We start from the raw sequence: 13,664 nt of genomic DNA, 5'->3' as shown, positions 1-13,664 counted from the left end.
CAGGAAGGCCTCCATGTTCCTCCCCTGTCTATCTACTAGCATATGTGGCCCTCATCAGCACTGAATCCAAGCACCTGCTTGCTACTTCAGAGCATTCCCTGCAGGGCCCACTCTCGGCTCTGCTTCCTTTGCTCCATCATTGCACCCTGTCTCCACTGCAGCACCTCCATACTCCAGCACTGCACCCTTGTCCTGTCACTGCACCTCCACCCCATGCCCTGCTCTGTCCCTGCCTCCTCTGCACCATTCACTGTAAACACCTGCATCCTGTCACTGCATTCCCTGCTCCGTCACCACACCCTATCCCCCTCCTTAACCACTGCACCCCCTGCCCCATCCTTCTGCTCCAGGACTGCACCTTCCCTGCCCCGCCTCTTCAGCACGTCCCACTGATTGAACTGCGCATTCACGCTCCAGCTTTGTAAAGCTCCTTGATGTTGTTGCTTAGGCTGCTCCATCCTGATAAGCCAAGAGACAAATGTTAAGAGTCTCCCTGCTAAGGAAAGTGAGTGCAGAGGGGAAGCCATAAGGAATCTTTGGCCAGGCTCCCAGCTGTCTCTCTGTGCTGAGCCATGGGATTACCGGGGAATTCTGGCCCAGGCATGCAGGCTGCTCCTTCCCATTGGCTGGAAAAGCTTCTTAAAAATGGAGAGGTGGTTTCTGCTAGATCAGCACCTCTGATGCTTTGCCGACTTTAAAACATAAGCAGCTGCTGACCCACATCCACAGTGTAAACACCTTGGGGCTCAAGCTGCAAGCTGTGCTGCACCCAGGGACTCCCAGCGGACAGGACTTGGCGGGAGTGGGGGGGTGTCTCTGCAGCAGTTGGAGATCACTGCATGACCCCACCAGCAGCAGGTGGTTCAGGAGAGGACAGGAAGCAGTGCAGGATTTTCTGCAATCCAGATTGAAGGGGGGACTTTGCTGTTCAGGAGAACAAAGCAGGCTGCTGCCAGGCATCTGCCATGGAGCTAACCCCGAAAGACACCATCTAAGCTAACGTGCTCCTCCTGGAGCCAAGAAGCGCCACGCAGATCGGCCCCCCGGCACTCGGAGGGTGAACAGGCAGCCGCCGTCCTGCGAGGTTTGTATCCAGATGCACTTTGACGACCGTTGATTCATTTGGTAGGTTAGTGGTGTGTGCAGGCTGTTCTCCTGGTTGCCGCCCAGGCTAATGCTGGTCTCAGGGCATAGCCTATTAATAGGTCAGCCTGTGCCAGGGAAAGCTTATCTAATTCTCTCTGGCTGCGCTCTCCATGCACCCTCTGTGACGTGGATCCGCTGCCCTTAGAGGCTGGGAGTGTGAGCCCTGGCCCATCACCCGGAGCAGGGACCCCACTGAGCTGGGACACTGGAGGAGAATGCTGGCACTAGTGAGTGGATCCCATTGACTCCTAGTGCCAGCGTGCTCGAGTTGTGAATCCCACTTTGTTCAGCGGTTGGGTCTGGGACAGCTCCCTAGTGGTGGGATCCTGCTGTGCATGGAGGACGATTCTCAGTGCTAGCTCCCGGGGTGTAGCCCACCCCGCACACAAAGGCTGAGGGTCTGACTCTCACCATTAGTGCGCTGCCCTTGCACGTGGGTTTTCTAGCACTGGTGGTAAATCTCGCCCTGCCATAACAGAGGCATCAGCACACTGAGCTACAAAGGTGATGGGTGCTATGGAGACCGCTGAGAATGCAGGTGTGATGCGTTGGGCATTAGTGTTCGGGGAGGAGCCTCTGTGTGCCAATGATCCATCTACGTTAGTGTGTATTTAAACTGCGAATTGAGTTTTTTAAATATCCAAACAAACCTTCCCAGCACTGGAGAAAATAGTAGTGAGCAGTGGTGTGCAAGGACCAGACACAGTGTACATCAGTGCATACAACCCCCGTAGCAATGATCAGAATAGCCAGTGCATTTGTTGTGAACTTCTGAGCGGGAAACCTACGCTCCCCATATTGTTTTTCAGAGCCTGGAGTAAATGGCACATCAGACCATGTTTTGCAAATGAGGAGGTGTGTGCCAGAGGGTCAAATCAATGCCCTTGCCTAGAAGCTATTGAACATTTCAAGCTAGAACACATGTTGCTTATGCCTCCCCACTTCCCAATAAACCTCTGATCATGGTGCTGAGCACAGAGGTTTCAACCAGCTTGACAAACGTAAGGATGAGCAGAGGAATGAACAGCAAGAATCTGGGGCAGGTGTCCTTGTGTCTGCCTGGGTGCGTGCATTTGGCAGCAGACACTCCTCCAGCACAGCTGCATGCATCAGATGATGCCAGTCAGTGGTCCAGGTCCAAGACTGATCTGGGAATCTTTGTTCCATTAGAGCACGTGCTCTGTAATACAATAGTAACTTGCTTGCTAGTAAGCTGGAGAGGGGTTTTGGGCGGAGCGGAGAGTGGAGTGTTGCTAAATCAACCTGCCGGGGTGCCACTGTTTGACGTGATCATTTGGAGCAGTAAAAGGTTAGAACTGTTGGTGGTTGACAGCAGAATCTGGGTTTATCCTCACCCCGACCGGTGAATACTTAGCGTGGAAATGCCTTTCCCACAGCCCTTTCCTACTGCTGTCACTCATTTGCACTGAATCAGGGAGACTTGGTTGTAAGGCTCAGATTCTTTTTGGCAGTAGGGGCTAGATAAATAAACACAGCATGGGGGGAGTCACAGCTCCTGAGTTCTAATCCTGACTCTGCTGCTGGCTCCCTGGGTAGCCTTGGGCGAGTAATTTATCATCTCTGTGCCTGAGTTTCCCCATCTGTGTGTATGAATATTAATGGGGTAATGTACATGCAGCACTTTGAACGCTTAAGGTGCTGTACGAGCGCCAAGTCTTATGTCTGGAATGAGTTTCTTGGTGCTGCTTGGCTGCAGGTAGAGAATGCTTGAGCCGGTGTGTGTGTGGGGGGAGCTGGAGCCCTTTATAAATGGGCTGAAACACCGGGCAGAGCTTGCTGGCCCCTTGCCTGCCTGATTTCGGAAGCTCGCAGCACATGCTGGTTCTGCATGTGAGGACCATTTGGCTAGAACCGTCCAAAGGAAAGACAGCTTAAATCCACCCTCACAGCAAGATCCCTCTGGCCATTGATTTCCTGTGGGACAGGTTCCCAGTGACTGTTGACTAGGCGGCACTGGACTAGGCCTTGTGGGAGAAATGCCAGAAATAGCCTTTCCAGCTTCGCTTCAATGGAGCTTGGCCCACGGCACTTGCCCCTAGCAGTGTGTTGTGGTTGGACAACTGACCACGTTTTTCCAGAAGAAGGTTCCTCCTGGTGCGGGGAAGGGAGACTCTGCTGAGGGCATCTGGGGTCACCAGCCCTGTGCCTACCTCTACGTGCCGAGCCTGGCTCAGAAACCTGATTAGTGACAACTGGCCCAAAGCCAATGGTGCCTTCTCATGCAAATCAGCCCAGCAGTGCATTGTGGGTATAACAGCGTCCCTTACTGTAGGCCCACAGGCAATCTCCCCATTTCAGCTGGTGCGGTGCTACATAGTCCTTGCTCACCCCCTTGCAGACACCCCCTGGAAACACCCAGCCCTATTTTTATTTTTAGTTGTGCCATATTGACCTGCCAACAGCCTACACCATAACCAGTTTGGTTGTGACACACCAGCCCTTCACCCCCTGCGAGGAATTAGCAATCTCACAAAACTACTGAGGCTGGCTGGTGCTGGGGAAGAAGGGGCTGCTCTCCAAATTTGACTCTTGCCCCATGAAGGTTGTTTACCCTGAATAATGCCACTCTGCCCTGCCATCTGAGGATCTCAAAGCACTTTATAAACATGAGCACCTCTGTGGTGAGGGGGCTGAAATAGACTCTCTGTTATGCAGGTGGTACAGAGAGGGGAGATGACTAGCTCAAGGTCACACACACACAGTCTGCAGCAGAGCTGGGGATAGAGCTTAGATCTCCTGCTTCCCTATCCTGTGCCTTGTCTATGAGAGCCTCCTTGGCTCATGGCAGTCCCAGATCAGAGTGAAGGCTGGGACTTCCCAGGACTGGCTGAGGCAGGGAATGGAGACATCATCAAAGAGTGACCTGTCCGCTCAAAGTACTGCAGCCAGTGGCAATGGGGTGGGGAGAGGCGTTTCGGAAGGAGAGGGGAAACCTGCGTTGCCAGGAGAGGAAAGTGTCATGGCAAGCTGTGAGCTAAGCCTGGGGAAATCCACCTGGATTCTCTGGAACCTGTCATACCATGTGCAATCCACGCTCTGACCAGCAGTGAGAAAGTGCTGTGTGTTAGCAGTTATAGCCAAAGCATAGGGTGTGTTCCTGCAGAGACATGGGAAAGCTATTGGGTGACAAGGAGAGAGGCTGTGGCCTCCCTGTATTGCTGTTGTATGCTCCCAGGGTCCACCATGCTCAGCATTGGGAAGGGCCCAACGGGCGCCCTGGCACGGACTGTGGAAGTGAGAAAAACAAACCCAGACTGGCCAGTGGGAGCAAAATTCTTGTCCAGCTTAAGGCTTCTGAGAGAAACTCACAAGACAACCCCCCACCCCCAACTCACCCTGCCTTTGTTCTGGCAAAGTAAGTTATATAGGTACAGAGCCCTAATCCCTCTGGCATGTAAATACCCTACAGCTCTAGCTTGCCTCCCCTTTCAAAAATCTGTCTCCTCGGCAGCTCAGAAAGAGGGTGTGTGTGGGGGGGGGGGGCTGTCTGTAGTGTGCTTGCAGGGAGCACAAGTGGTGGTTTATAGCATGTCTAGGCCCCAACCCAAACCAGAGTCCTGTTGTGCTAGGCGCTGTGCAAACACTGCTTGAGAAACAGCCCCTGAAGAGCTTCCAGCCTAACTAGACAAGGCAGCCAAAGCATGGGAGGGGAACCAGGCACAAGGAGGCGAGGTGAGGGGACATGCCCAAGGCCACACAGCAGGTCAGTGGCAAAGAGTTCAGAATAGCACCAGGTCTCCTGACTCCCACTCCAGTGCCCTAGCCATTAGACCATGCTGCAGCTCCATGTGACGAGGGGGCAGAGGTCAGAGAAGGTGGGAACAAATACTGGCACAAGTGAATGTAAGCACTTCAACAGGCAGTGGTGGACTGCCGGGCGGAAGGCTGGAGCTGCCATTGTAACCGTGTGTCCTGCATGCTCTTCTCATCCTGCAGCTCTTGGAGATCCGTGTCTACTGCACGCTCTCCCCCGCTTGGCATTGGGTCCCCTCCCCCAAATTAGAAAATGGGGAGGTCTGACCCAGAGGAGGGCCAGCTGCCAGCTTCGGTGAAGCCCCCAGATGGTGGCTGGGGCTGGATAGTGCTGCTGGGCTGCTTTGTGATCACCGGCTTCTCCTACGCCTTCCCTAAGGCAGTGAGCGTCTACTTCAAGGAGCTGATGCACGATTTCCATGTGGGCTACAGCGACACAGCTTGGATCTCGTCCATCATGCTGGCCATGCTGTATGGCACAGGTGAGAACGCTAGTGTGAGCCCCGTCCCCCTTCCAACAAACCCCCACTTTAGCCCTCCCCCACTCAGACATGGACACGGCACAGAGCGGACGTCTCCTTTGGGTCTTTAACCTTCTCTTTATGCTTCCCAACCCGCCTCTGCACTAAAACCAAATGGGAGTTGGGGCAGGGCGAGAGACCTCTGTCCCCAACACCCCTCCCAAAAAGGGGATAAGCATGCAATGTCCTAATCTATGCCCCCTCGTCCCCCATGCCTCAGACATCCCCTATGTCTCCATTGGCACCCTGAAGTTCTCTTTGCCTGCTCATCAGCTCCATTCCTTGGTCAGCCGGAGGGGGTCCCTCTCTTCCCTTTTGCTGCCCTCACTGAAGCAGAGTATAGCTGTCTCCATGTTACACCAAGTCTCTTCTTGCGCCATGGAAAGAAGGAATCAAAGCCAGGTCACCCTTGTGGCAGTGTGGAGCCAGGGCTACTCTGTGTGGACCCTAGAGCTGACGCTCTACCTCCAGAGCAGAGCTGACGGTGAGGGAGGGAGATTTCCTTTGGTCTGAGCATTCTGCATTCACATGTTGCAGGCGTGTGGAGAAGTCACTTGGTCATAGCTGCCCTAACTCCTTGTTTTCTCCGGTTCTCACTCTGGCTTCTCTGCTTCCATTCAGGGCCTGTGAGCAGTATCATGGTGAACCAGTTTGGGTGCCGGCCTGTGATGCTTGTCGGTGGGCTCCTGGCATCTTCTGGTATGATCCTAGCCTCCTTCACGACCAACATTATTGAGCTGTACCTGACGGCTGGCATGCTGACAGGTGAGAGCCCTACGGAGGGGGAGCGCTGCAGCTGGGGGAGTGCACCTGTCGGATCCCAGCAGCTTGGGGCCGGGGGTGGGAGAATGACATAGGCAGGGATAGAGACAGAAGGGACATAGATGATGTCTAACTACCATGGTGACTGGAGATGTATAAATATGTGAAGGCAGAGAGGGGAGGGAGAGATGGGCAGGGAGAGATGGGCAGGGGATGATAGAGAGGCCCTGTCTGTGCTTCCACTGGATCTGTGTGAGCAAGACACATGCTTAAATGTAGTTCAGGCTGGCAAGCTGCTACCTGAGGGAGACAAGGCAGAGTGAGGACTTGTGAGGAACACTGGCAGGGATGATGGAGAAATAAAGGGGTCTAAGTCAATGGAAGGATTACATGGCCATAGGGGAGAGAAGTGGAGACTGAGCGAGAAACACACAGCTTCATGACGTGTTTCCCGCCCCCCCTTTGCTCTGGAGAAACAAAGTTTGGTTGCTGAGGGAAGAGGATTTTCTCCTTACTGTGGATGTGCTCAGGGAGCTGACGTGGCTGTTGGGAGGACAGCCTGCCATGGCAGCAGCTTTATGGCACTGGCTCTTGAGGCTGGAGGAGGCAAGAGGAGGGGTCTGGGCTGTGACTGAGACTCCTGCCTGCCTCCATCTGGAGCTGCATAGATGGAATCAGACCTGGCCGAAGGACCTCAGTGTCCAAGACCCTCGTTCTCTGGCTGGCAAAGGCTGAGAGCACTGTGAGGACGATCGGCTCAGCACTCAGGGGCTGGCAGGAGAAACACCTTAAGTCTGGCTCATCAATTGATTTAGCAAGATTGGATGGGCTAGAGAAGGAACTCCACACAGCCGTCTTCATACAGAGGCAGAGTCACTAGGGTATGGAGTGGGGGGAAACCACTGAGCTCTGAGAAGGGAAGAGACACACGCACCAGGAGGAAGAAGAACCCATAGTAACAGGAAAAAAAAACCCAAACGCTGGTCCATTAATATTTTCTCTTCTGGATGCAATCTGACAATGGAACAGCCTGAGGTGGGGTCACAGTGGGACTGATCAAGAGTTTAACGGGTAATAGCCCAAGTAAAGTGGTGATGGAGAAGTCCTGATACAGGCCCTCAGAGAAGGCCTGCCAGTTAGAACGGGGTAGCAAAGGCAGGTGACAGTGGGTGAGTCCCAGTGCAATATAAGCTCTTTGGGATCTGGTCCTGCCTCTGCCTATGAGTTTCATACAGTAAGTCAAGTGGGAGAGTCTAAGACTTGGGAAGAGAATTAAACTACATGACAGGGTCTTTGGGCTAGGTGTGTGCATGCAGAATCTCTGAGAGGTTGCATTTGTTGTGGTCCTCTTGTCTCTGTGGTATCTCACCCATTACTCTCTCCATCTCCTCCTTCCCCTACCCCTGCACACAGGTCTAGGTATGGCTCTGAACTTCCAGCCCTCCCTGATCATGCTTGGCACCTACTTTGACAAACGTAGACCTCTGGCCAATGGGCTTGCTGCAGCTGGGAGCCCTGTCTTCCTCTCTGCCCTCTCTCCGTTGGGGCAGGTCTTGCTCGAGAAGTTTGGCTGGCGAGGGGGATTCCTCATCATGGGGGGTTTGCTGCTCAATTGCTGCACCTGTGGAGCAGTCATGAGACCCCTTGAGGCAGGGATGAAGCGGAAGATGGAGAGAGTTCAGGACAAATATGAAGCCAAGGAGATGCTGCCCATTGGGGAAAGGGCAGAGGAGGCCATAAGCACCATTGATGGAGTCAAAAAGTCAAAGAAAACCAAGAAGAAGAAGCAGCCCAGGAAAGGGAAGAAGCTATTGGATTTTTCTATCTTCTCCAACCGGGGGTTTGTCATTTACTCCATTGCTAAGTTCATCATGGTCTTGGGTCTCTTTGTGCCCCCCATATTGCTGGTCAACTATGCCAAAGACATAGGAGTGCCAGACACAGAAGCTGCCTTCCTGCTGTCCATCATTGGCTTCATAGACATCTTTGCCCGCCCTTCCTGTGGGATGCTGGCCGGGCTGAAGTGGATACGTCCCCATGTCGCCTACTTATTCAGCTTTGCTATGCTCTTCAATGGCCTGACAGACATCTGCAGTGCCAGGGCTAACACGTACACGGCGCTGGTCATCTTCTGTGTCTTCTTTGGCATCTCCTACGGCATGGTGGGTGCATTGCAGTTTGAGGTGCTCATGGCCATTGTTGGATCCCAGAAGTTCTCCAGTGCCATTGGGCTGGTCCTGCTCATTGAAGCCTTTGCTGTGCTCATTGGGCCACCCTCAGCAGGTATGTTTGTGCTTGAGAGAGCTGTCGGTCACCCAACTGCCCTCCCGGCCTGACACTGGGACTCTTGACCAACAGGGTAACACTAATGGTTAAGTTCTCTCAAGAATTTGGAAGCATCCAGGCATTTTAACTGCATATTTCTAGCCCTAATTTTTGATTGGTGGAATGGTATCCATAGTCATCCAATGGCATCCTAGATATCAGAGCAGGGTGGGGTGGCTTCAGTACCTGGCATCTGAAGGGTTCATGAGGCTGCACCTCTTTAATTCCTTGAGGGAGAGGACATCTAAGCAGATTACTGAAGGGAGTTGAATAGTTCAACTCCTATCTTTAGAGAGGAATGAATGAGGGACTATTTCATTGCCTCTGTTTGCACAAGTGGGGGAAAAAGGTGCCCCTGCTTTATGATGTGTGTATGCGAGTACATACACTTCTCTTTTTTTAATCAATTTTTCATAAAGTATACTTTAACAGTAAAATACTTACCTGGTTTTTCATTTCAATTGTCCCTATAAAAAAAGACCATCTGAAATGAAGAATCTGAGTCCAACCCAATGCACAACAAAACTGATATAACCGGTGTGCTGAGAGATTCTTTTTGTGAATTCTATTATTTTGCTCATAAAAAATTAGAAACTAGGAGCATTTAGTTAGGGCTACCTATAGTGGGATCTACCCCCAGTGTTCCTTAATCCTGACCAATAGCACCCCCTGCTATTGCTTTGCGTGGGTAAGAAGAGAAGGTTATGTTGTTGTTAAAGCCTGGCAAATACTGCAAAAAGCATTTGTGAACATTAATGTGTCTAAAAACCAGCAACTTCTCATTAGTATTCACAGCCCTTCTGCTTTGTTGCTGTGCATATTCATGAGCGTGACTATTTTTGTTTGCGGAAAGCACAAGTCTCATGAATGTTTGTAGCAATGCATCCCTGCCAGAATTGTGCACAGGGCCATCTCAAAATCTTTTTTAGAGAGAAGATTCAAAGTCTTTCAATCAATAAGGGACTGGCACAGGGGCTCTAGAACAATTTGTACAGTGGGGGTGCTGAAAGCTAAATGGTAAACCGTGTAGATGGTGGAAACCACTTCAAGCCAGGGGGTGCGGCAGCCCCCCTAGTTCCAGCACCTATGGAATGGCAATAATATGCCTGTGACTAAGGTGAGTTCATCACTCACTCTTTGTAACTAATAGTGAATAGTTTGTTCCCTTGGGAGGGAGTAGCTTGCATAAAGTGTTCGATGAACGTGACCAGTCCTTGTCAGAGTCTATTAGTGGATAACTTGCAAACAGGAAAACAAGGACAAATTTACTGAATACATTATTCACTGAGGTTTTTCTGCTGTATTGTAGGCAAATGCCTACCAGGACCCAGATTGACACCCCTCTGCTCCTTTCCTTAAGCCAAAATTTGAACCCAATCTCTAGCCATGACATGACAGTGCATGAAACACAGCGTGATTGAGCTCTTCCCCCTGCTGTGCCAACCATCCCATTGCCATGTTAAATCAAACCCTCCACTAGCACAGAGGCTCCCAAAGTGGGGTCTCCAGCCTCTGTGGGTTACATGGGGGGGGGTCCATCCCTTGAGCCAGGGTCAGAAAAATGCCGGAACAGCATTCCAGCATTTTTGCTGCATGGAGGATACCATTTTGTTCTCCAGATGGCATCCTCCGCACAGTGTGGCCTCTCACACACCATGTATGAGAGTTCACGCTGGCAGGGGTGTTCCAGTCATACCAGAAACGATAGGGGTCCGGGACACTAAGTAAGATGCCAAAGGGGTCGTTTCAGAACCACTGCACTAGGGCCTCTGAAGGCAAAAGCAAGGGAGATTTAGGTTAGACATTAGGAAAAACTTTCTGTCAGGGTGGTTAAACACTGAATCAAATTACCTAGGGAGGTTGTGGAATCTCTGTCACAGGAGGTTTTTAAGAGCAGGTTGGACAAACACCTGTCAGGGATGGTCTAGATAATACTTAGTCCTGCCTCAGAGCAAGGGACTGGACTAGAAGACCTCTTATGGTTCCTTCCAGTCCTACACTTCTATGATATCTATGATTGTGGGGAGGAGAGGACCAGACCTATGGCTTAATTTGGGTCACTGTGAAAACCCTCACTAACAACAACAATTTTTCTTCTGTTTTCAGAGAGGCTTTTCTTCTCTGATCCAAACAGGAATACGCTTAGTTCCCAGGGTGGGTAGCAGGCCCAAACAGGCTGACACTGGCCCACTTCAGGGAGATTTCTGAAATACATTGTGAGACAGAGGTAATGATTCATGGGGCTTAATGAAGCAGCTGTGGTGGCAGGGGAAGGGGACATTAGCTCAGCATTGCTGGTGGGCCTGTCAGTGTCCAGAGCTTGGTGACACAACAGCCAAAAATGCAAAGGGTGGAGAAACAGGCCTTTATTGAATATTGCGTGCAGCACCAGAGCATCTCCTTTCAAGGAAGGAACATTGAAGAAATGGCAATAGAAAGAAAAGGGAAGGAGGAGACCATGAGGGGATCTGAACAGTCTGGAGAGGGAGAGATGCTTTATCTTCTCTCCATTTATGCACAGAGTTTAACGCCAGAAGGGATAGGTCTAATCTGACCTGTATAACACTGGCCTGCTATCCTCACCCAGTTACCCCTGCACTGAGAGCAATAACGTATGCTTTAGTCAAACATCTTCTGGGAAGGCATCCAGTTGTGATTCAAAGAGGGTTATGGTTATTTGGGTAAGTCAATACAGAATGGTGGAGAGGGACAAGGACAATAGTGGGATGAGAGAGGGACTTAGGGTGCTGCAGCAATGAAGCTGGGACCATCTTTATACATTGAGAGCAGTTTGTTTGTAAAATAGGATAACAAGGGAATAGCTGTCACCATAACCTTGGCAGAATGGAACTGTGGCTAAGCTTATGTGTTCAGCCTATGCCAAGCCGAACAGAATCTAGCCCATAGTGCCTGGCAGCTGTAGGGGCCTGATGGTGGGGGAAGCTTGAGTCTGTTGGTAAACACAGTTGATCTGACTTAAGGGAGCAGAAACTGAATGGGAAGAAAGTAACAGTGTCACTTTGCTTGGCATAACCCTACTTAGCTGCTGCTTGGTCTGCAGGTTCGAGGGGATGACAGGGCTTGCTGTGTGTTAAGATTTGCCCCCTACTATTCCCTACTCTTTACCCGGCCTGGAGTCACATATAGGGTCCCACCACACACACAGGACAATCCTGACTTTCACAGAGTTATTCCATAAGCCTTAATTTGTGGGACAATTCAAAGGGCCCCCAAAGGGTTTCAAGCATTATGCTGCAGCATTGCATGTGATTCCATTGCCTCTTCTGAGTCGTCACACTGTGATGTTGGGAAGATGGAATGGAGTAGTGTCAGACCACATCAGCACGGTGTCATGATTACAAAGGCAAATTTGTAGCTACAAGCAGTGTCACAGATTAACCTCTTGGATCACATCCCTTCAGTTTTTCTCAGCCAGCACAGCTCATTGAGGTGCTGATCTCAGCGACTTCCATATCATTGGAAAAGACTTGCTGACAGTCTAACCCTAATTATTTCTCATTTGATTATCAGGACACTTGGTGGATGCATTCAAGAACTACGCAATCATCTTCTACTTGGCTGGCTCAGAGGTTGTACTCTCCTCCCTCTTCCTGGGCATGGCTACCTACTGCTGCCTGAATCAGGGGAAGAAGACACCCCAGCCAGAGAAGACCCCTTCGGTAGGGGGTGGCAGTGATACTGAAGAGGCAGAGTCAGATGTGGAGGACCATGCTGGTGACAACCACCATCTGTCCCACAGCACCAACACTGCTGTCGTCATGGACAGCGATGCGGTGAACCATGTAGCAGAGGACCGTAGTGCAGATGGGGTTGAGCAGCCTGCGGGTGAGGGGGCAGTACCAGTCCCAGGTGAATGCAACTCTGGCTCGACAGTGGAGAGAGAGAGTTTTTAGCAAGAGAAAAACCAGGACTAAGAGATAATGCTAAAGTGTATGACTGGCCTGGTTTGGAGACAAGTAAATGGGGGACGGAATATGGGTTGGAGGGGGAGATTGTGCTGGGGTGGGGGAGCTGCAAGGAACAAGAGACAGAATTTTTATATATATATAATATCCATGTCACGGTATACTGCAAATACACTGATGTATTCGACACAGGCCCAGAGACCCTGAAAACCAGCCTCCCCTACAAACTGTCTACGGGAAATATTTTTAAACAGCAGCAGAGGCAGCCAGAGAACTTTACTTTTTCCTCTGCACTATCACCCTAAGCATTAGGGGCTCTTTATGACTCTTCCCCATAGGCTGAATCTGCAAGGCGAGAGTAGATGACATGTGAGGGAACGACACGGAGCAGGAAGAGTTTCTCTTTGGGGCCAGGTAAAAACACACCATGTCCCAAGGGATGATCCATGTGGCAGCAATGGTTACAAGAGGGTTGGGGGAGTGTGTTTAACTAAAAGAAAACTCCTTATATAAAGGAATCAATGTTCAGGCAGAAGAACAAGCAGCAACCAGAGGATGCAATGAATGAGGGTGTTTGAGCAAATAGTAAATCAGGATTAAGAGATGGATTTCTGGATTCTAAGAGAACAACCTTCCCTTCCATGCTTAAACCACACTTAATCTGCTTTAGAATTGGGTCTACTATGACACTCCTAGCCAAAGCCCTTCCTTCCAGTTTCCTGAATTACTTCACCTCAAACACCCCATGGCAGCACCTCAAGGGACCTATTACAACACCAAGGGATCAGAAGCCAGAGGGCTGTATGGCAGGGATCTCAAGGGCTGCAAAACAGGCATTTCGCTTCAGGTCACTGCCTCAAATATGAACTAGGGGGTAGAGACATTACCAGCCGATAGCCCAGCTAAACCAAATTTGGTGGGGGGAGAGAGAGAGAGCGAGAGAGAAGGTCACACTCCAGCTGCTACTACACAAGCAGTATTGATTTGTTGCAATAAGGAGTTTTCAAAGAGAGACAAGACCTGAATGAGCCAGGGGGCTTGCAACCACGATTGGGCCCCTCCATCCAGGACTCAGCTGAGACAGACTCGGGGACGACGACGACACAAAGAGCACTATAGCTACCCCCTCTGTCTGTGTAGGAAACTCAGCTTGTAACCAGCACTGTATTCACATTAAAATTTATCTAAAAAACTCACAAACAAATCTGAC

At 50.8% G+C, this 13,664-nt stretch overlaps 1 protein-coding gene across 2 annotated transcripts; it reads left to right on the top strand.

Moving 5' to 3' along the window:
- Positions 1–698: 698 nt before the first annotated feature.
- On the top strand, positions 699–12,564 carry SLC16A8 (solute carrier family 16 member 8). 2 transcript variants are annotated; one of them, XM_084633640.1, is made up of 5 exons: positions 699–1,125; positions 5,104–5,402; positions 6,063–6,206; positions 7,617–8,486; positions 12,060–12,564. In XM_084633640.1, the coding sequence occupies exons 2-5, from the start codon at positions 5,174–5,176 to the stop codon at positions 12,440–12,442; spliced, it is 1,626 nt and encodes a 541-aa protein (XP_084489766.1). In that variant the 5' UTR covers positions 699–1,125; positions 5,104–5,173; the 3' UTR covers positions 12,443–12,564. The 2 variants fall into 2 exon arrangements, with proteins under 2 accessions (XP_084489766.1, XP_084489765.1); XM_084633639.1 differs by having other exon boundaries at positions 699–1,084; positions 12,060–12,563.
- Positions 12,565–13,664: the final 1,100 nt, after the last annotated feature.

This window comes from Lepidochelys olivacea (genome assembly GCF_965140295.1).
Source record: "Lepidochelys olivacea isolate rLepOli2 genome assembly, chromosome: 1".
In the NCBI taxonomy this organism is placed as follows: Eukaryota; Metazoa; Chordata; order Testudines; family Cheloniidae; genus Lepidochelys; species Lepidochelys olivacea.
This window is presented reverse-complemented; position numbering and strand designations above follow the sequence as displayed.

Bases quoted from the DNA above. Each gene is read 5' to 3' on its own strand.
- SLC16A8 (XM_084633640.1), top strand. From the start codon at position 5,174: ATGGGGAGGTCTGACCCAGAGGAGGGCCAGCTGCCAGCTTCGGTGAAG. The intron at 6,207-7,616 runs GTGAGAGCCCTA...CCCTGCACACAG, and splicing joins GACGGCTGGCATGCTGACAG to GTCTAGGTATGGCTCTGAAC. The intron at 8,487-12,059 runs GTATGTTTGTGC...TTTGATTATCAG, and splicing joins CATTGGGCCACCCTCAGCAG to GACACTTGGTGGATGCATTC.